A 22,970-nucleotide genomic window follows, 5' to 3' on the forward strand; every position below is an offset into this window, starting at 1 on the left:
TTTTCTGTGCACTTTCTGGAACGGATGACGTATGTGAGTATGCGACTTTCATTCATTTATTTTACTTTGTAATTCGTGCACTGGATGTGGGCCTCGCTGGCTAGGCCAGCATGCATTGCCCATCCCTAATTGCCCTTGTTCAGAGGGCATGTTTAAGAGTCAACCACTTTGCAGCGGGTCTGGAGTTACAGGTAGGCCAGAGCTGCTAAGGCTGGCAGACTTGCTTCCCTGAGGGACATTAGTGAACCTGATAGGCTTTTTTTTACCAAAATCGTCAATGGCTTCGTAGTCATCATCAGGCTTTTAATTCCAGGTTTTATTGAATTCAGACTCAAACGGAAAAGGAGCCCCTGTCCCCAGTGCATTGCCAAGGCCGCTGGAATACTATCCCAGTGACAATGGTCCCCAGAGCATTGGCCTAGGTCCCTGGAATACTATCCCAGTGACAATGGTCCCCAGAGCATTGGCCTAGGTCCCTAGAATACTAACCCAGTGCCAACAGTCCGCAGAGCATTGCCTTAGGACCCTGGAATACTATCCCAGTGACAATGGACCCCAGTGCATTTCCCTAGGTACCTGGAATACTATCCCAGTGACAATGGTCCCCAGAGCTTTGGCCTAGGTCCCTGGAATACTAACCCAGTTCCAACAGTCTGCAGAGCATTGCCTTAGGTCCCTGGAGTACTATCCCAGTGACAATGGACCCCAGTGCATTTCCCTAGGTACCTGGAATACTACCCCAGTGACAACAGTCCCCAGAGCACTGCCCAATGTCCCTGGAATACTATCCCAGTGACAACAGTCCCCAGAGCACTGCCCAATGTCCCTGGAATACTATCCCAGTGACAACAGTCCCCAGCGCATTTCCCAATGTCCCTGGAATACTGTCCCATTGAGAATGGTCCCCAGAGCACTGCCCAATGTCCCTGGAATACTGTCCCAATGAGAATGGTCCCCAGAGCACTGCCCAATGTCCGTGGAATACTACCCCAGTGCCAATAGCCCCCCAGAGCATCGCCCTAGGTCCCTGGAGCACTATCCCAGTGATAATGGTTCACTAATGTCCTTCAGGGAAGGCAATCTGCCGTCCTTACCTGCTCTGGCCTTACATGTGACTCCAGACCCACCGCAATGCGGCTGACTCTTAAATGCCCTCTGAACAAGGGTAATTATGGACGGGCAATTAATGCTGGCCTGGCCAGCGATGCCCACATTCCCCATGAACGGATAAAAGAAAATGTCACTATGCTACTGCCTTCCCCTAAATATGATAACGCTTGATATGTTAACGCTATCATATTCAACTGCTACTTAATTATCGGGAAAGCTGATTAACGCAAGGTCGAAGTAAATCACTGCAGGCATTAGTGACCACTTTTCCGCAAATGCTTCTGGCATTGTTTTGTGTGCTTCTCCGTGAGCGGCGATAGCGACGTGACTCAATTTTGCAGATGGCATGTTCCAACATAATCAATTACTAACTGTGTGAGCACTATATTGTTTAAACATTACCGGAGTTGTACTTTTTTATTGAAACTTGATAAAGCTCTTCCATGCTGAGGAACTCAAGCAAACGTGCACGTTAATCTCAAAGAGCTAGATTTATTATTATAATCATGTTCTTATATATTATATTATAAATAATAATAATAATAATAATGCAAAAAATCTGAACATGCCCTATAATTAGGGTTCTTACGTTATTTCAAGCGGGTAAGTGCACTTTGAAGTCGGCTGATTGTCATGAGGTCCGTCCTTGTAACAACTGCTTTGACCGTGTGTTACTCAGATGACTTACCGAAGCCAGACTTGACTGCGGATCCACCCTATCAAGTGTTCGTTGAGGGGGAGAACATAACATTGACGTGTCGCTGTCACTGCCCCTTCACAAGAGTCCAGTACTATCGCGAAAGCGACAATATCGGTCATTATGATTATCCAGCAGAACCATGTAAGGCACATCTTGATGATCTGCATCGTGCGACGATTCAAGGGTGTTATACATGCCAATGTCTGGCTTCCGTGAATAACACATGGAGAAAGTCGACGGTGAGCGACCCGGTTCACATACATTTTGGAGGTACCTTGTCAAATCGATTTTTTTTTTGTTGTTGCTGCATTATGTCGGGGTGACCATGGGGACATAGTATTCCAATGAAAAGCGTGTTTTTTTTTTAAAAAAAAATCGAATTGTCAGTATTATTTCTCTCGAGGAAAATATTCGACTCCGCCCGAGCAGAACGCATTGCATTCTAAGGCGATAAGCAAATAATGCAACGTGGTTCTTCAGGAGTTCTCACTGTTGGCTACTTGCTCCCTTACCCATCAATGAAGCCCTTATCTGAGCAAGTGAGGGAATATGTCCCAATGCTGTACAAAACGAACCTTTCGACTTCTATACATGCACCTAATGAAACCAAACAAACATTGCACATTTCCAGATTGTAGCCCAATTTATAACCTACCCGGTCTTCTATGTAATGCGGCAGGCTTTGCCCGTTTTACTGTAAGTGCAACACCCTATCTTTAACGGTGCTCTTTTGTTCTCGCCAAATAGAGGCTTATGTGTATACAATAAAGCAAAGCGAACAGAGGCGGGTGTTGGAATGGGGTACGGAATGAATCATCTCAGAACATGATTACATTTCCAGCATTTTTGGCACAGGGATTGAGGGGCCGCTCAGGCAACTCTCTTTACGCCTTTACCATCGATTACCTAAGAGGTTCCAATCGATGAGTATCGCATTTCTACAAATAGGCCGAACAATTCCACTTTAAAAACTTTCCAGACATAACATTGAGTTGAAAAAGTTCAGACGATGAATTCTCTCTTTTACCTTCATCTCGCTTTAACTCCCTTTTTAGAAATATTTTTACTTGCCTAAGTATATTTTTATTCAGGCGTTCATTGTTTTATCCCCTTTTCTATCCCTTTTCCCCAGCCACCACCCCTCCCTCCCACCCCACCCCCAAAAGAGCCACCTGTTACTAGTTCCATGTTGTTCTTTCACAGGGCGCCTGGCCCTTCTTCTGTTATTCACACGTTCTGTTTCCTTACCTTTAAGCCACTATCAGCACTTTTATTTTTTAGTCTTTAACATTAACATTAACATTCCCTTTGTTTTGTGTCGATGACAATCGTTGTCAATCTCTCCTTAGCCCCCAACCTATCGTGGGCATTCTATCCATCTTCACCTGCAACGCCCCCTTTCAACAGCATCAATGCTGTGGCTCAGTTCATAGCACCCTCGCCTTTGAGTCAGAGGGTTGTGGGTTCATGTCCTCACTCCCGGAAACCCAGAACTGTGATTGTACTCGAAAGAGTTGCAATCTGTGACTGTTGATAACCCGAAAGAGTTTCCCTTTAGCTCTGCGGGCTCGAAATGTTAACTCTGTTTCTATCTCCACAGATGCTGTCAGGCCTGCAGAGATTTTCCAGCATTTCCTGTTATTTTAACATGTCCTCCCTTCACCCACGACTCATTTGGCCTTTTTGTTTTTAAATTTCCGTTCTTGATATTCATCCAGCAGATCATCGGTATTCACACCTTGAGGGGGAAAAAAAAAATACTGGCTTTGCTCTTTAATTGTCTGATGACCGAGACATTAGAACGAAGAACGGTGGCCAGGTTGCCATACAGAACATCAATGTATAATTGCCCAACCGTGTTTTCTGCTTATAGAACATCATACATGGCCAGGCGTATCAGGGACGCTTGATCTATTTTGGTAGCCTCATACAGTTCAAAGCAGAACCAGAACTGGGTACAGGATAGGTGGTAGGCCCGAGATCAAGAAAAACCTGCAGCTCTATCAATGCAACAGAGTATTCGTTCCACGTAACTGCCTCTGTTAGTTTGTCTATGGTCTCTCTTCCAAAAGGCAAAGGGCAACTTGTTGCCTCTGCATTCTTAGCAAACCCGAATGCTAGCTTTGGAAAATCGAAAAGGTAGTGTCGTCACCCGCTTTAAAGTTTAAAGAACATCTTCCCAGCTAATCAGCTTTTCTTTATGTGTAGCAGGTAAAATGAGGGGTTTGAATTGCTTCTCCAAAATCTAAATTGCTTGATTCTACGGCGAACACTATAGTCGAGGCGTTGTTTCTGTCATATTGAAAAAGCCAGGTTTCCTTCTTCCAGTAAAAGTTGTTTATCCTGTCAAGGGTGAGAAGTAGCACATATCCGTTCCGACATCCTGTGTTGAAAAGTGCATTCTAAAAGCTGTCGATTTGGCAATAGTGTTGGAATTTGAACATGTACAACTTAAAAAAACTAGGGCAGTCACGATGCAGTGACAGGCTTAAAGTGTGTATATAATAACTCAACAAGGATGTATTCCAGTGAGCAACAAAGAATCTAAGCGATGGATGCATCTGCCTTGGCTAAATGAGGAGGTTATGGTTAGCATCACGTTGAGAAAAAAAAAACATTGCAGAAATTTTCGACCATTGCTAGCAGGCCAGAATATTGGGCAGCTATCAGGAACCAGCAACGAATGACTAAAACAACCCTAAAGTGGGCAAAATTAGATTTTGAGAGAAAGAATGCCAGAAATGCAAAAAAGATAGCAAGAGTTTCTATACGTATTTAAACAGGGCAAGGTATAACAAAAGCGAGTATTCCTGATCTTAGAGTGAGTATGGAAGGAGCCAACAACGAAATGGAGGATGCTTTGAATAGGTATTTTGCGCCTTTCATCATCTTAGAAGACTTAGAGAACTTGCCAAATATTCTTGAAAGTCAATAACTTAAAGGGAGGGAGGAACTTAAAACTACCAGCATCATCAGGGAAAGGTAGTGGGAAAATGATTCCACCTAAAACGCTGACAATCCGCAGGGTTAGACAGCCGGCATTCTAGCGTCTGAAAATTAGAGGCTGCAGAGATAGTTGAGGCATTGTTCTTGAACTTGCAAAATGTCTTAGATTCTGGAAAGATCCCAGCAAATTGGAAAATCGTAAATGTTACACCTTTTCTTCAGGTAAGGGAGACAAAAGCAGAAGGTTGCATGGAAGTCAGACTAACATCTGTTTTAGGGGAATTTCTATAATCCATTATTAAGGAGTTGCAGGCAGAACACTTGGAAAGTAATAATGGTATCAACCCCAATAAACGTGGCTTGCTGAAATGGAAATCGTTTTTAAATAATTTGTTAGGGTTCCCTGAGGATGTATGAGACAAGGGGAGTAAGGGGGAACCCATGGATATGACCAACTTGGATTTCCAAAAGGTTTTTGATAAGGAGTCAAAGTTTACTACACAAAATAAGACTTGAGCGTGTAGGGTGTTAGATGTAAGTACGGTAGAGGATTGCTTAGCTAACAGAAAGCAGGTAGTAGGGATAATTATGGACCGTTTGAGTTGGCAAACTGTAATTAGTGGAGTGCTATAGGCATCACTATTAGGGCCTCAACTATTTACAATCGACTTCAATAGCTTGGATGAAGGCAATGAATGTATAAATTTACCGATAGGTAGGACTGTCAACTGTCAAGAGGAGCTAAAGGAACTACAAAGGGATATCGATAGGTTAATTGAGTGAGCAAATGGTTATAATGTGGGAAACATGGAAGAAGGAATATAAAAGCTCATTCTATTGAAAGAGGGAGAGATTGAAGAATTTAATGACACAGTTCAATCTGCACGTCCTGACACATTAAATACAAAGAGTTAGTACGCAGTCACAGCAAGTGAGGTACAAAGCGGCTGGAACGTTATTCTTTACTGCAATGGGTATAAGAACATAAGAATGGGGAAGTTTAATTGCATCTTTACCGGGCCTTGTTGAGACCCCACCAGGAATACTGTGAACCGCTATCCTCTCTGTATTCCAAAATTGGTGTAGTTGCGTTTGAAGCAGTTTAGATAAGGTTCACGCGGCTCATCACAGGGATGAAGGGTATATCTTATGAAGAAACGTTGATTTTATTAGACCTACATACATTGGAGTTGAGAAGAATGAGAAGTGATCTTGTTGAAACGTGTAAGATACTGAGCGGGATCGATAGAGTGGATGCCAGGAAGGTGCTTTCCCTTTTGGGAGAAACTAGTATTAGGCAACACCGTTTAAGATTAAAAGGTCTACCTTTTAAAAGATGAGGAGTTTTTTTCTCTCCCAGAGGATGGTTCGTAAGTACAGTGCTCCTCCCGAGAAAGCAATGGAAGCTGGATCATTGAATTTACTTAAGATTGAGTTAGGTCAATTTGTCATTGACCTGGGAGTCGATGGTTATTGGGGGAGGACAGAGGAGGTGAAGCTCCGAGCTCAGTCAAGTCAGCCATGACCTTATCAAATAGCGCAGCAGGCTCGATGGGCCTAATAGTCTGTTCCTACTCTATCGATCCCGCTCAGTATCTTACACGTATTCTACTACTTATTCATTATCTGGCTTCAAGAAACAGCAGCTGGCTACCCTTAATTTACTCAACCATCTCCACATAGCTGCTAAATTAACACCGTGATTATTAGATTTAAAAAATTACCTGTGCTAAATTAAATAGCCTACAGTGGCTATAACTGCATGTATTTCCTGAATGAGTTTGGCACTCTCCAATGTTTATAGAACAGTCATTCGTTGTTAAACTTGAGAAAAAGTGAAAATGACTTTGAGAGGCTACCGGACCCATTTAGGCAGCAGATAGATGCAGAAAATCGATCAGTTTTACTTTTGACCTGTTTTTTTTTTAAAAAATCAGTTTACTGTGTCCTCCACTCCTTGGTTCACTACCATCTGGCTCACTATTAATAACAGACATTTGAGGTTCCGTGGGTGATTTCAACAGCTTGCACCTAATGGGTGAAGTCCATCTTATTGGAACTCGCAGTACCACGGCTATAAAATGCAGCCATTCATTTTACAAGCCGGCTGGAGGGGATTGGTATGTGAGACTGGTTCACCCAGCTTAATGCCGGTTGCTAGATTTTACACTCGACGCTGCAGTTTCCGAATCAGCCGCTGGTAAATGCTGAGCTGCTCAAATCCCAAAGGGAAACTTGAAACAAGTGACACAACTGTTTTGCGATTTGTATTTATTTCGAGATGCGTGCCTTGAATTCAGTAGTAATAAGACCACCGAGTCTTATAGGTTTCTTACAAAACTAAATTAAACCTTTATTAAATAGAAAAAATGATTTTAACCTCACATATAGGTTTACAAAATACTACTATGATAACTCCTAGTTAATCTAATTCCCGGTTATAGTTCCACTAAGGCGACGGTAAGGCAAATCGAATTTAAAATACCCAGGCAAAGTAACACCATAACCTGTACAGTCAAATTCAAAGTGGGTTTTCTTAACTTCAGTTCTTGCAGACAGCAGTTTCGGCACAGAGGCTGGAGGCTTTTTCATACTTATGACATCTCACAATCCCTTCCCTTGCGCACAGCCTTCTCTCCTTGAGACATATTTTCACCATTGAATGCAAATTCCCGCTGTTTTACTCTGCATTTGGACTGTACCTCTCTAATAAATCAAAACCTATCCCAGTACCAAATTTATCAGTAACCATCGGGTAAAATGGACACTCGGTTGCCTAACTTATCCTGGCTACGTCAAACATTTGACCTTTTCTTGAATTCAGGCTAGTCTTGTTTCTTTAAAAAAAATCAACTGTTCCCTTTACAACGCACATTCTAAAACATCCCCCATGTTTAACTCTGCAGCATTTCAAACCTAGTTTCCCTTATGATATATCAAAGCACCCCGACCAGATGTCTGTAATTCAATTAAGCCCCTCCCCCCAACCACACACACACACACACACACACAGACTCAGAGACACTCTGCTTTGCGATAAATTTCAAAATCTTTATGAAAATTATTATATCTTCCTGACATTATCAACTGTTTATAAGCGTGCCTATGTGGGATTGCAAACCTTCTCTGGCCTGGGCACATTGTGGCGATGACATTTAGCCGGAAATATTTAATATCTTGCATCAGTGAAATGGATTGTCATCTATCATGAACTCTTCATCTAGTATTTGGCTCGTTTTTATCCGATTGTTACAGCTGGAATTTGCAATTATTTCCTTCCTTTCGATTGTTGTGCAGATAACATTTATGTCGTGGCTCTTGTAAAATTGGCGCAGGCCTGATGGGTCAAAATCACGGTGTTATCGAGCCTCCTGGATCTCGACTAACGGGCGTGCGATTCGCAGAAGGGAAAGTCTTCAATATGTCTCTGCTCATAAAATTTTCACTGCCCATGGCTTAGTTAGCGTTATGGTAGGGTAATTGCAGCGCTCCCAGTGTGCACTCCTGGTGCTGTTGGGGAAGTGCGCTGTTTTTTTTTTGGTTAACTTGAGACTGCCTATATAACACTAAATGTTGATCTTGCGCTCCCGTCGGGAATTTAATACAGTATTGAAAATAAGGCGACTTTTGGGACCCATTGACTCATGGATTATTTTGATGAACTTAGGGTGGTAGGATGAGAAATTTGCAATAGTTTCCTGCGACTGACTGACATATATGTTCTAATCTTCACTCTCTCTTCAACTGGATGCATACGACCTCAAGATGTTGGCATTTGTGATAAGCGGTGTGCAAATCTGTGCAGTCTACCGGATGGCTTACGAGCGCCATTCGGCACGGTGGCCCTTTGCAACCTATTTAAAGCCGCGATGCGTGTGGAAAAAAAAAACACAGAAAACCTGAACCACATACGGGTTAAATCTGCAGGATGGCAAGCAGGTGGCATGACTTTATGAATTGCTGCTGTCTAGTCAGGTGTGGGAATTCTAAACTCAGTGCTCAGAAGAAGTCTTTCTCAGGTAAAACAAATGAAACGTTAGGCGATGGGAATCGGACAGAAAATGTGTTCAGCCTGCAAGTAGGAGGCTTGTTACAATTTGGAAACGAAGGAACTTTTGGATGGCGCAAAAAATTTGGGGAGATGTAAACTAAGTGTTCACCCAATTACTTTTTTTTTTGAAAGTGGGTGAGAACAGATCGAATGCAGATACGAAAATGACCATGCCCTGATTTAAGCGATTATGCGTTCTAGTGAAAGGGTTAATGCAAGCAAGAGATGGGTTTAGTGCTTCGCTGTTAAACAAAAAAAAGAGGGGGCTGTCGAAGCTGTTCACCTTGCACTCATCGGGGCACTCTTGTCCATGGCAACGCCTCTAATTTCACAGTCCACTTGCCAAACAATCAGCACTCTCTCTTCATGCAGTACAAATTGTTGTTCCGTTTAGAATTAGAATTCATGAAAATATGTCGATGTTTTTTTTTCAATACTCAAGTTCGGTGCTACCAACCGACTGTATTTTGCTTAAGCCAATGGTTCTCGTTAGCTATTGGCTGAGTGTTCACAACTCATAATTTCATGTCGCATTTTTCTGTTGCAGGTCAACTTTCACAACCGTCTATCGTCAGGTCCAATGCAACCTTAAGTAGAAAAAGTATTTTGATTTCCTGCAAAGGTGACATTCGTTCCAGTGGGGGGAGATTTTACTTGTACAACAATCGGTACCACCAACCTCGACAGGTTCGTGAAGCCCGTGCCCATGAGCGAACCGTGAATTTTACCGTAAAAGTGGTGGAAAACAGTTCTGCAGGGAATTATAGCTGCCGTTATGGAACCAATGTTTTAGGACGATGGATGGAGTCCCCATTGAGCCAACCCATCGCAGTTACTGAGGAAGGTAAGGACCAAAGCAGGCCAGAACGTGATTTTTCGTTCTTCCACCTTAATGACCGACTCGTTTGCTAACATAGAGTTCAAAAAGAAGTGCCATTTTAACGGAGTTTGTACTTACGAATACCCTTGTGATAGGTTAAGGGGGAATCATCTTTTGAACAGACGTCTCATCTTTTCCATGTGTATATTGAGGCCTGCAGAAACGAAATCCCTGCCTGTTATCCCCGAATAATGGCAAGGAAGTTAGCTTATTATATCCTCCTTATTTATCCACGTGCAAAATAAAAATCTTATTTTCACCGTTTTCCCTCTATCTGTACCCCGAATTGGCACGTCATTATCTGAAGATACATTCACCCCAGGGAACTGATGACTGCATATGGTCATTGCGACCGGATGGGGTGAACTAAAAAATCTTCCTTCTGTCTTCGCCAAGTTAAGTTTCGCCAAAATAAATAGTAAAACGCGCGAAATTCTACATCAATAAAATAGGCACCTCGCAATCTCTCGCACGTTTTAAATTGAATCGATTATGGAGACTGACCATAACATAAAAGCAAAATACGGCGGATGCTGGTTACTCGAAACGAAAACTAAAAAAGAGATTGCCAAAGATGTCATAGACAAAAAGGACAACGTGGTGTTGGATGGTGGTGATATTAGCTAAAGAAGGATGTGTCCATGGTGACATTAAGGGTAGAAAGCAGGACGAGCCAGTGACAGATAGCCCCAGTGGGGGTGGAGTGAGGTAAGGGATCGAAATGGGCTAAGAGGTGGAGATGAAACAATGGATGGAAATAAATTTTAAAATAATAATAGAAATAAGTGGGAAAAGAAAAAATATATATATACAAATAAGCATAATAATTATTTAGAAAAAGGGGAATCAAAAAGGGGGTGAGGATAGAGGCAAGAGCTCATGATCTGAAGTTGTTGATCTCAATATTCAGTCCGGAAGGCTGTTAAGTGCCTAGTCGGAAGATGAGGTGCTGTTCCTCCAGTTTGCATTGGGCTTCACTGGAACAAGGCAGCAAGCCAAGGACGGACATGTGGGCAAAAGAGCAGGGTGGGAGTGTTAAAATGGCAAGCGACAGGGTGGTTTGGGTGATGCTACTATTCCCGTAGGCTGTTCGCAGTGAGCTTATCCCGGTTTGCCCGGGCTATAAAGGTCATGGGAATGATATTCGGCTGGGGAGGTGGGCGGTGTTGGATCGGCCTATCGTTTTCGTCACTGACTGCAACGGGACTGAACAGTATATAACAGCCCCCGTGCCTGACTCGTGACCCTGTGCCTCCCATCGTTTGCCACTACCAGAATTGACCTTCCGCCCCACACTTAGTGTCAAACGCATACTTTATTGGCCCTGCAAATCTCAGCGCTGCCTCAGATTAGTGGGTTCATGTCACGTTATGTCATCGAGGCATTTCACCGTGAAATGATGGCGACTATTTCCCTCCGTTTACAGTCAGGGTGTAGAAAGGATGTTCCCTCTCGCGGGGGAATCTGTGACTAGGGGTGGGGGGGGTGGTCACTGCTTAAATATAAGGGGCCGCTCATGAAGGCAGAGATGAGATGAATCATTTCTCTCTCAGATGTCAATGAGTCTTTGAGCCTCGCTTGGTCAAAAGGTGGTGGAAGTTGGGTTCTTTGAACCTATTTCCCGTTTTTAAGGCAGGGTTAGATAGATAAAAGCAAAATGTGTTTCAGAGGGTAGCTCTGGAGACATGACCAATTTCTTCCTCACATTGGTGAAATATTGGATGATAAGCAGGATGTGCGTGATTTTTGTCTTTCATTCGTCCCTGGGATGTGGGGTGTGGGTGTCGCTGGCTAGGCCGGCGTGTATAGCGCACCCCTCATGACCCTTGGTCAGAGGGCCTTATAACAGTCAACCGCATTGCTGTGGGTCTGGAGTCACATGTAGGCCAGACCAGGTAAGGACGGCAGATTTCCTTCCCTTAAGGGCATTAGTGAGCCCCGATGGGTTTTTACGCCAATCGACAAGGGTTTTAAGCACAGCATCAGACATCTAATTCCAGACTTTTCTTTATGGATGTCCACCATCTGCCAAGCCAGCATTCGAAGTCGCTAATACCCCAGGGTATTAGCCTGGAAACTCTGGATGACTAGTCCAGAGGCACCCACCACTACGCCCTTACCACAAAGTCAAAGTGACCCAGACAAAGTCCGGCGGGGAGGATGAGACACATAATATCTGTGTCCTCCTGACATGAGTTCCATGGAGCTGAACAGATGCTGCTACGGGGCAAACCAAGCATCTACTGCCAGATTTCTTTACCGAACGGAATGTGCTCTTGGCAGGGAATGTGGGTGGCTATGTTGGTCGTGGGTGGGAAGAGGCCCTTGTGAAATTGCATTTGGTCCCCATTTTTGGCCGCCACAGAGGTCAGGAGAATCACCGCGGTTTGTGACCTGCGACAGCTTTTTAAACCGTCAATCAGTTTACCCCCCTTGGATGCCAGTCAACCCAAAGGAGCACCTCATGCCATCATTTATATGTTATCGTATGCTCTGGGGATGTAGATACTCCTTTGATGCAGGTGAATTCTTACTCACATTTCGTATTTTTTAATCACTGAATAGCCGGAGACGATGAATTGTTGTTACACGTTGGCCTGGGCTGTGGTGCTTCAGTCATCGTTGTACTGGTTGTGGTGCTCACTTTAGTCCTCATCGTCAAGACAGGTAAGCAATTGTCCAAGTCAATACGGATTTATGTGTGACCTAAGCGACGGCGGATAAGGACGGCACATCCCCGGTCCCTGAGAAATTAGTGAACTAGATGGGCTTTTATATCAATTGCTTCACATGTGATCTTCATCATGACAGACCTAATGAATTGGATTCACACCTCACCAGTTCTCTTGGGGTTGGGGGAGAATTGAACCCGCCCCCTCCCCATTAGGTTGGGCTTCTCAAGTTCTAGTCTTAGGGACATTACCAGTGCGCCACTGCCTCGACATAAACTTCAGTGCCAGCGCTCTAGATTTGACCATTTGGTTTGTGGCGAGCCTTAGCTATATCTTTCATTTGTTACAGTATGTTATGAGTCCATGTCTCGGAAATCAACTAATCACCCATTAGTAACCGGTCACGTGTTTGTATTTGTGTGTGCGCGTGTGTCTATGTCTGTGTGCGTGTTTGTGTGTCTGTGTGCATGTTTGTGTGTGTCTGTGTGTACCTGTGTTTGTGTGTGTCTGTGTGCGTGTTTGTGTGTGCCTGTGTGTACCTGTGTTTGTGTGTGTCTGTGTGCGTGTTTGTGTGTGTCTGTGTGCATGTTTGTGTGTGTCTGTGTGCATGTTTGTGTGTGCCTGTGTGTACCTGTGTTTGTGTGTGTCTGTGTGCATGTTTGTGTGTGCCTGTGTGTACCTGTGTGCGTGTGTGTCTGTGTGCGTGTTTGTGTGTCTGTGTGCGTGTTTGTGTGTCTGTGTGCGTGTGTGTCTGTGTGCGTGTTTGTGTGTCTGTGTGCGTGTTTGTGTGTGTCTGTGTGTGTCTGTGTGCGTGCGCGTGTGTGTCTGTGTGCGTGTTTGTGTGTCTGTGTGCGTGTTTGTGTGTGTCTGTGTGTGTCTGTGTGCGTGCGCGTGTGTGTCTGTGTGCGTGTTTGTGTGTGTCTGTGTGTACCTGTGTGCGTGTGTGTCTGTGTGCGTGTTTGTGTGTCTGTGTGCGTGCGTGTGTGTCTGTGTGCGTGTTTGTGTGTCTGTGTGCGTGCGTGTGTGTCTGTGTGCGTGCGTGTGTGTCTGTGTGCGTGTTTGTGTGTCTGTGTGCGTGCGTGTGTGTCTGTGTGCGTGTTTGTGTGTCTGTGTGCGTGCGTGTGTCTGTGTGCGTGTTTGTGTGTCTGTGTGCGTGCGTGTGTGTCTGTGTGCGTGTTTGTGTGTGTCTGTGTGCATGTTTGTGTGTGTCTGTGTGTACCTGTGTGCGTGTGTGTGTCTGTGTGCGTGTTTGTGTGTGTCTGTGTGCGTGTATGTGTGTGTCTGTGTGTACCTGTGTGCGTGTTTCTATGTGTGCGTGTTTGTGTGTGTCTGTGTGCATGTTTGTGTGTGTCTGTGTGCGTTTGTGTGTGTCTGTGTGCGTGTATGTGTGTGTCTGTGTGTACCTGTGTGCGTGTGTGTGTCTGTGTGTACCTGTGTGCGTGTGTGTGTCTGTGTGTGTGTCTGTGTGTACCTGTGTGCGTGTGTGTCTGTGTGTGTGTCTGTGTGTACCTGTGTGCATGTGTGTCTGTGTCTGTGTACCTGTGTGCGTGTGTGTCTGTGTGTACCTGTGTGCGTGTGCGTGCGTGAGTGGGCCGGAGAGACGGCGAAGAATGGGGGTGATATTTTATCTTTGCTCCAAAATATTCAATAGTCTACGTCAAATTATGGACCCATTATTAAGCATGACAAAATAACCCTTCCACATTGCGCGCTGCGCGGGACAGCTGTGCCACTTGTGTAATGTGTGCAAAATTTAAACTTTGAAGCAGACATGAAATGGATTGCAAATATGTCTCTACTTGGTAGAAATTCCAAATGAGACATAAACATGAGAGGGAGGGAGGGCACCTCAGTATCTCGGCTAAACACAGCTAGGCTCAAGTGCACGGCTTGTAACCTCACTGTCCTTCATGGCCCACAACCGAGGTTCGAACATCATTCGTGTCCATTGCAAATTCTATATCTTCACCAGCGTAACCTTCCACCATGATCGCAGTCCACATGCACTATTTCATTACCTTCCCTTACCACGATCTCTTCTGGACTTCAAACACTTGCACTGAAAGAAATTCAAGGACAGCTTCTATATTTATCGGAGCCTTATGCTTGTAGGAACATCAGAACATAAAGAATAAGAGCAGGAGTAGGCCATTCAGCCCTTCGACCCCGCTGCGCAATTCAGAGAGATCAAGGTTGACCTTCTCCTGCAACAACGTTCTCCCGCGCTAACTCCGTATCCCTTGGTGTTTTTTAACATGTACAAATCTATCGGTCTCAGTCTTGAACATACTGAATGACCCGAGCCCCCACAGACGACTGGGGCAGAACATTCCAGATGTTCACCACCCTCTGGGTGAAGAAATTCCCCCTCCTCTCAGTCCTAAATGTCGTACCCCTTTATTTGGAGACTGTGTCCCCAGGTTCTAGCGCCCCCTCCCAGCACGGGGAAACATCCTCCCGGCATCTACCCTGTCGGACACTAAGAATTTTGCATGTTTGAGGGCCATCACATCTCAATCTTCGCAACTCCAGCTAATAAAGCCCCAGTCTATTTTATCATTCCCCATAGGACAAAGCCTCCACCCCAGGAATTAGTTTAGTGAACATTCGTTGCACTCCCTATATGGCAAGCATATCCTTCCCTAGGTAAGAGGAGCAAAACTGCACGCAATACTAGAGGTTGTCGTCTCACCAGGGCGCAATATCGTTGCAGTAAGACATATTCACTCCTTTATCCAAATCATCTTGTAATAAAAGCCAACATAATATTTGCCTTCTCATAGCACCGATCTTTCCTGCTTCCTCTTCGCTTTTTCATTGGGTTAAGCATCTCCCCACCAACTGGTGAAATCTCTCGGCCAATCTGCGCCTCTTTACATTATCAAGTTGTCCCATCCCTATTTTGGTATTGGAGTATAGACTGTGAATTCTGATTTGGACCTAGGTTAGGAATTCGTTTACCTTTCCTCTTTACGTCTTAGCCGATTTGGACAACTCGCTTCTCCTGACTAGTTGTCCCTGGGTAGACTAAGAGAATAGAGATTAGAGGGGGAAATTCATTTACAGAGACATTGGTGAGAGTAAGTAACTTGCTATTTGATGCAGGTGTCGTTGGCTTATTTAAGGATAGTCAAAAAGCATGCGTGACGGAGAAATAAGTCTGGAAAAATTGCATTTCTGCCACATCCTCAACGAGCATAAATCTTACCAACATTGCTATAGCCTCATTTTTTTTTCCCCATTGAATCCACGTCAGGAAGGCAAATGGGATATCGGATTGAAAGGGGCCTGGAATATAAAATTAAGGAAGTTTTACTAAAGCTGTACAGGACATTGTTGAGATCACATCTGCAAAGCTCTGCCTAATTTGATAGGTGATATTATTGAAAGATGTAAGATCCCGAGTGGACTTGATAGGGTGTATAGCAGAAGGATGTTTCCACTTGTGGGAGGGACTTTAACCAGAGGACAAGCTTGAGAATAAAAGGTCTACCGTTTAAGATGGAGATGATGAGATGTTTTTTCCTCTCAGAGTTAGTATGTGGAATTCCCTTCCCCAGAGACAAGGCTATTGAATTTACTCAAGGCAGAGTTAGACATAACTATGATAGGCAAGTGAGTCAAGGGGCTATGGGGAGGAAAGCAAAGGATGGGAGACGGCAAAGTCGATTTGTGACCACACAACCATATCAGACAGAGCGCGATGCCAATGTTCAATACCCCTCTCTTGCTCCTACGTCCTATGTTCCCACGATTCCATGTTACAGCGTGAGAAAGGTGATAACCAACCCTGAGCTCAAACACATGTTCACGATTTACAATGTAATCATGAACAAGCCATCCGCTTTGGGCATGCTGATTGAGGGATTAACGTTGACCAAGACTCGCAGGGGACCCGCCATTTATTTTCTTTCGAAATAATCACATGGGATATTCGCAGACCACTATGGAAGGCACACATGTCGCATTAGAACATGCCAGGAAGTCAGTGGTGCAGTATTACTTGGGTAGAGGGCAGCTTCGAACTAATATATTTCTTACTTTCAGTGGAGAGTGGCACGAACTTAACTTGAGGCTAAATGTTTAAGAAAGTGAAAGTTGGCCGGTGAGAATGGGGTAAATTTACAATGGGAGGAATTTCGATTAGTTTACGAAATGTGGCAAAAGGCTACGTTGGTCGACTGGCCTGTTTTATGCTGCGATTGTATCTAAGTCACCCTTGTAAAAGCAAAGTGGGACTTGTAAGATCATTTACCTCATGTAGTAACCATCCAAGTGTAGAAAAGTGTTTTCATCATAGGTTTGCATCTTATTTGCTTGTAACTGTAATGCTAGAGACGTCACAGTTCTTAGATTATTTTTATTACAGTTATTACTATTAATTTAACTGCGAGATTTCATATAAACCCTATGAACCTTCTTGATAAGACCTTGGCATGTTAGAATAACTTAGAACAATTTAAAGGGAAATTTTCCACACTGTTTGACATATTTTACCTTTTTTCTTCTCGTAGGGAGAAACAAAAGGCAGAAATTCCAGAGGTGGGGATATTTTACCACGCGTATGATTTATTTTTCCTGTTCTGAACTTTATTTTTAAAATACACCTTCATCGCGGAGGTTAACCACCTGGCATCATTTCTTATATTCGTGAACAATAATTAAACTTTGCTGTGGGCCTCCATTTAGGACGATATAATATATTTGTCTCTCTTTCACAGAGGTGGGGCCGCAGCCTGTGGAGTTCGCCTGGGAGAAGACAACGATAACATGTGTAAGTGCCTTGTTAATGCGAGTGACAGGATTTAATGACCGATTCCTATGGCGATAAATGGTTGACTGGCTGTAGAGACCATTGATAATATTCACTTCTCTCCGATTTCATGTTATTATTTCAGGAGTAGCGCTGATGTAACATTACAATATCTGCAATAATCACTTTAAGCACCTGAATACCATTGCACTGGATATTATCGAGGTGAAATTGTGTAGGAACTGCGACAGAGAATAGGTGCAGTTGCATTTTGCAGTCATTTTACATCACGCCCCTGGATTCTGATCAAGTGAATTCAATGGGAATGATTGTGATTCAAAGCATATTAGCATCGGCAGAATTAATAACGTTTTTGCTTCCGCCCCCTCATGTCCACTTTTATCCGGGAATTATTTGGAACAATTTCAAAGGATACAGGAGCAAATCCGCCTCTTCACGGCGTTAATATCCAACCTCTTCTGAGCGGGTTCGAAATAGTAATTGCTCTAAGAAAGGACCCGCTCCTTCTCAGTTAGCATGCTCCATGATTATGCATTTTTCTATTATTCATTCACGGGATGTGGGCTTCGCGGGCTGAGTCAGCATTTATTGCCCATCCCGAGTTGCCCTTGAGAAGAGGGTGGTGAGCTGCCTTCTTGAACCGTTGCAGTCCATGTGGTGTAGGTACACCCACAGTGCTGTTAGAGAGGGAGTTCCAGGATTTTGTCCATGTGGTGTAGGTACACCCACAGTGCTGTTAGGGAGGGAGTTCCAGGGTTTTGTCCCTGCAGTGTAAGTACACCCACAGTGCTGTTAGGGAGGGAGTTCCAGGGTTTTGTCCCTGTGGTGTAGGTACACCTACAGTGCAGTTAGGGAGGGAGTTCCAGGATTTTGTCCCTGTGGTGTAGGTACACCCACAGTGCTGTTAGGGAGGGAGTTCCAGGGTTTTGTCCCTGTGGTGTAGGTACACCTACAGTGCAGTTAGGGAGGGAGTTCCAGGATTTTGTCCATGTGGTGTAGGTACACCCACAGTGCTGTTAGGGAGGGAGTTCCAGGATTTTGTCCATGTGGTGTAGGTACACCCACAGTGCTGTTAGGGAGGGAGTTCCAGGATTTTGTCCCTGTGGTGTAGGTACACCCACAGTGCTGTTAGGGAGGGAGTTCCAGGATTTTGTCCCTGTGGTGTAGGTACACCCACAGTGCTGTTAGGGAGGGAGTTCCAGGATTTTGTCCGTGTGGTGTAGGTACACCCACAGTGCTGTTAGGGAGGGAGTTCCAGGATTTTGTCCATGTGGTGTAGGTACACCCACAGTGCTGTTAGGGAGGGAGTTCCAGGATTTTGTCCATGTGGTGTAGGTACACCCACAGTGCTGTTAGGGAGGGAGTTCCAGGATTTTGTCCCTGTGGTGTAGGTACACCCACAGTGCTGTTAGGGAGGGAGTTCCAGGATTTTGTCCCTGTGGTGTAGGTACACCCACAGTGCTGTTAGGGAGGGAGTTCCAGGATTTTGTCCGTGTGGTGTAGGTACACCCACAGTGCTGTTAGGGAGGGAGTTCCAGGATTTTGTCCCTGTGGTGTAGGTACACCCACAGTGCTGTTAGGGAGGGAGTTCCAGGATTTTGTCCCTGTGGTGTAGGTACACCCACAGTGCTGTTAGGGAGGGAGTTCCAGGATTTTGTCCCTGTGGTGTAGGTACACCCACAGTGCTGTTAGGGAGGGAGTTCCAGGGTGTCGACCCAGCGACAGTGAAGGAACAGCCGATATGTTTCCAAGTCAGGTTGGTGAGTAGCTTGTAGGGAAACTGCTAGGTGGAGGTGTCCCCCATCTATCTGCTGCCCTTGTCCTTCTAGATGGTAGTGGTCGTCAGTTTGGAATGTGCTATGGAAGGAGCCTTGGTGAGTTTCTGCAGTGCATCTTGTAGATGGTACACGCACTGCTGCTACTGTGCGTCGGTGGTGGAGGGAGTGAGTGTTTGTGGATGGGGTGCCAATCAAGCATTGTCCTGGATAGTGTCAATCTTCTTGAGTGCTGTGGGAGCTGATTTCCCACAATGCTGTGTACCTGCACAGGTAATGCAGGTGCAACACTGCTGAGATTTGCAGTTGCCTTCTGCAGTATGGCTGAACAGAGCACTCTCTGGAAAGACCAGCCCTTGGAAAACCAACAGGTGGGATCATTTGAATTAGAGGGGGGTGGGGTGCGAAGCTGCCTGCGCAGTTGCTTCCAAAATTCGGGCAGAGCATGACTTTCATCCGTTCAATAAAGATTTGTGAAATTTCGCTAAAATTGTTGCAGGTAATAATTAAAGAAGATAGTTCGCATGGATAACCGTGACCGTTGTTTAATATAGTGTGGAAGATTATCAAGTTGCATCTTGACGTCATTTCAACATTGGCCACCCATCAAATTCTTTTCAAACTGTAACGAGTAATTCGGCTTATATCTCAACTGAAATTGAAAATACAACGACAGGTTTATCCGACAAAGCAATTGACAGTGTATCCCGTCAAGTCTAGTTGCTAAGTCAGACATACATTAATGTAATATTATTTTTTTTTCCAGATGCCAACACGAATTCCTGTTCATATTACGACACAAGGGTAAGTATTATTCCCCCCCCCACAATGTTCTAACTCCTTTCCTCGCTGTGTAAATAGCTACCAGTAGCGCCTTGCACAGAGAGCGAGACAGATGCAGAGAAATTATACAGAGTTAAGGCAAAGTTCCAGTGAAGTAAAGAGACAAACTAAAGACACGAATGTACTTTTGCCTTTTTCCATGTTGCTTATTGCAGGCTGCATCTCCTGGAATGCCAAAGAACGACGGGGAGGGACTTCTCTATGCTACTTTGAATTTGGCAGCGCTGAATGAGAACACTGCTACCTCCGTGTTCAGGGGAGAGACTGTCGTTTATGGCGAGGTGAAAAATGAATAGCATTTCTCGTTAGCATCGACCTGGCTTGTGCTACTTGCCAGGGCCCATGGATGAAAGTGTTTCTCTGGCCCAATGCTGGAAAGGGCCCCCGTATCGAGTGCCGGATGCGCCCTGGGCTAATTGCAAGGTTGATCAGCTGGTGAAAGGTATCTCACAACCCTTAAACAGAAACATATAAACATAGGAAAATAGAAGCAGGAATAGGTCATTCGGACCTCAGAGCCTTCTCCGCCATTCAACATGACCATTGCTGATCCTCTATCTCAATGCCATACTCCTGCTCCCTCCCCATGTGCCTTGATGCTTTAAGAGTCTAGGAATCTATCTATTTCCTTCTAAAATATACTCAGTGGCTTGGCCTCCACAGCCTTCTGTGGCAGAGAATTCCTCAGGTTCACCACTCTCTGAGTGAAGAAGTTTCTCCTCATCTCAGTCCTAAGTGGCCTACCCGGTATCCGTAGACTGTGACGCCTTGTTCTATACACCCCCAGTCAGGGGTAACATCATCCCTGTATCCAGTCTGTCCATGCCTGAGAGAATTTTTTTAACGTTTCAATGGGATCCCCTCTCATTCTTCTGAACTCCAATGAATACAGGCCTAATCGGCCCAATCTCTCCTCGTACGACAATCTTGCCATCCCAGAAACGTTAAAGATCTGGGCCCGCCTCATTTTCCAGTTTACGGGCAGCAAATGGTATGGTTTCGTTAGAGGCGTGCGCTTCCTCTCGCCAGATTTTCAATCTTGCTTTTCCCAGCGTAGGCTTAAAGACTTCTGTGTAAACCTAAGTGTATACACCTCAACAGCCTATTGTTAAACTCATTGAATTATCATTACTTTTTCTCTCCCTTCAAGAGTACATAACATTGGGCATGTTTATCATATGTGTGCACCTCCACGCAGTTATATATGTTTATACGAATGAGCTTAATTCATGACATGCTGTCAAAGACTATGGTTATATGTGGCATTTATAATCAGGTCGACTAAATTCAAAATAAAATAAGACTACATTTAAATGTAGAGCTGTCTGTAGAAGGGACGTTTAGGGCTGATATTGCCTTTTAAAATCTATATATTTACACTAATACTTTGGGTAAACGGAACATTTTAGACAATTGGGTATCAAAGGGGTCTACTTTCTGAAGCAATAAGCTATTTGTGGCTCAAGTTTGCTGTCTTCTTATAGAAGCAAGTAGAAGTTTAAAGCAACCACACATACAATGGGACTCCCTTTTAGTGTATCTTACGGCGACGCAGAAAAATGTAAGAGCTCAGATATCAAGGAAAGTTCTGTAGCTGGGGCAGGATGGCTACCAAGATGAGGAGGGGTGAGGCCAGGGAGGGGTTTGAATGTAAGGAGGAGAATTTTAAACTCAGACGCTGCATGGCCGGGAGATAGCGTGCGTCCGGGAGCACAGCGATGATATGGAAACAGTACTTGCTGCGAGTTAAGGCGAGGGTAGCAGAGTTTATGACCAGCTCAAGTTTACAGAGACCAGCAGGCAATGGGTTGTAACAGCCGACTCCAGAGTTAACGAACACACGGATTAAGGTATCAACAGGGGATGAGTTAAGGTAGCAGCGAAACCCACCGATGTAATGCATGTGGACATAAGCGGTCTTTATGTTGACAGGAATGTGAAGTTAGGAGTTGCCGTTTCAAGTTGATGAACTTGCTCCCAGCACCCTGATAAAAGTGCATCAACCTGAAAGCTTAACTCCGTTTCCCTGGGCTCAGGTGCTGGCAGATCTCCTGAGCATTTAAAGCAGTGTCTGTTTCAATACAGAACTGGGCACCGATTCGCTATAAGACTTCTTCATTCGACCTGAGAAAGCCTAATATTGCTCTCAATATTCATAATTTGACTCAGGCACAAGCAATAATTAAAAAAAAACAGCTTATAACCTATCATTTCTCTGTATAACTCATGCAAGCCTTGCTCATTCTCAGCTGAGTCAAGGTGGTGTAAGAATGCTATCAGTGCTGTTGGACTCTATTACCACTCTTAATATTCCCTGTACCTGGAATTCTACTATTTCCTGTGGATATCAGATATATGTATTCGCTACGTTGATTTCAATTTGAATAAACATCTAACTTCTAATGCAGAGACAAATTAATTGGCGTCCCATACCATCCAGGACTATAACAATCAATAATATAATTAAAATACACATGAAGGTAAACATCAGATATTCATAGGTCAGAGAAAAATAAAACATATTGTGATTGCTTCAGATTCATCATTTGCAGGATTAGAATAACGGGCCAAAGAATTTTGGAAGTGCGAATGGGTTATTCCACTAGTAACTTAAGAAAATGTATAACTGGCCTTCCATCATAAAGTGGGGATATTCGCTGATGATTGCACAATGTTCAGCACCATTCGCAACTCCTCAGATGCAGAATCAGCCCATGTCCAAATGCAGCAAGACCTGGGCAATATTCAGGCTTGGGCTGATCCAAGTAACATTCGCGCCGCACAAGTGTCAGGCAATTAAGACCATTAAGAGAGAATCCAACCATCGCCCCTTAACATTCAATGGCATTACCATCACCGAATCCCCCACTATCAACATCCTGGGGTTTACCATCGACCAGAAACTGATCTTGACCAGCCATTTAAATAGCGTGGATGCAAGAGCAGGTTAGGAATCCTGGGGCGAATAATTCATCTCCTGACTCCCCAAAGCCTGTCCACCATCAACAAGGCACAAGTCAGGAGTGTGATGGAATATTCCCCACTTGCTTGGATGAGTGCAGCTCCCACAACACTCAAGAAGCTCGACACCGTCCAGGACAAAGCAGCCCCGCTTGATCGGCACCCCATCCACAAACATTCACTCCCTCCACCAAGGGACGCACAGTGGCAGCAGTGTGTGTACCATCGACAAGATGCACTGCAGCAACTCACCAAGCC

The 22,970-nt window shown here is 44.5% G+C and overlaps 1 protein-coding gene across 1 annotated transcript; it reads left to right on the forward strand.

Moving 5' to 3' along the window:
- Positions 1 to 1,743: 1,743 nt before the first annotated feature.
- LOC144673984 (uncharacterized) lies at positions 1,744 to 22,154 on the forward strand. Its single transcript, XM_078535555.1, has 7 exons — positions 1,744 to 2,080; positions 9,355 to 9,651; positions 12,253 to 12,354; positions 16,874 to 16,901; positions 17,081 to 17,133; positions 19,675 to 19,712; positions 19,907 to 22,154. The coding sequence occupies exons 1-7, from the start codon at positions 1,744 to 1,746 to the stop codon at positions 20,045 to 20,047; spliced, it is 996 nt and encodes a 331-aa protein (XP_078391681.1). The 3' UTR covers positions 20,048 to 22,154.
- Positions 22,155 to 22,970: the final 816 nt, after the last annotated feature.

Source organism: Cetorhinus maximus, unplaced genomic scaffold, assembly GCF_964194155.1.
Source record: "Cetorhinus maximus unplaced genomic scaffold, sCetMax3.hap1.1 HAP1_SCAFFOLD_524, whole genome shotgun sequence".
Lineage (NCBI taxonomy): Eukaryota > Metazoa > Chordata > Chondrichthyes > Lamniformes > Cetorhinidae > Cetorhinus > Cetorhinus maximus.

Excerpts from the sequence above, each read along its gene's own strand:
- LOC144673984 (XM_078535555.1), top strand. The coding sequence starts at position 1,744 with ATGAGGTCCGTCCTTGTAACAACTGCTTTGACCGTGTGTTACTCAGAT. Across the intron at positions 2,081-9,354 it reads GGTTCACATACATTTTGGAG|GTCAACTTTCACAACCGTCT; the intron begins GTACCTTGTCAA and ends TTTCTGTTGCAG. Across the intron at positions 17,134-19,674 it reads AGAAGACAACGATAACATGT|ATGCCAACACGAATTCCTGT; the intron begins GTAAGTGCCTTG and ends TTTTTTTTCCAG.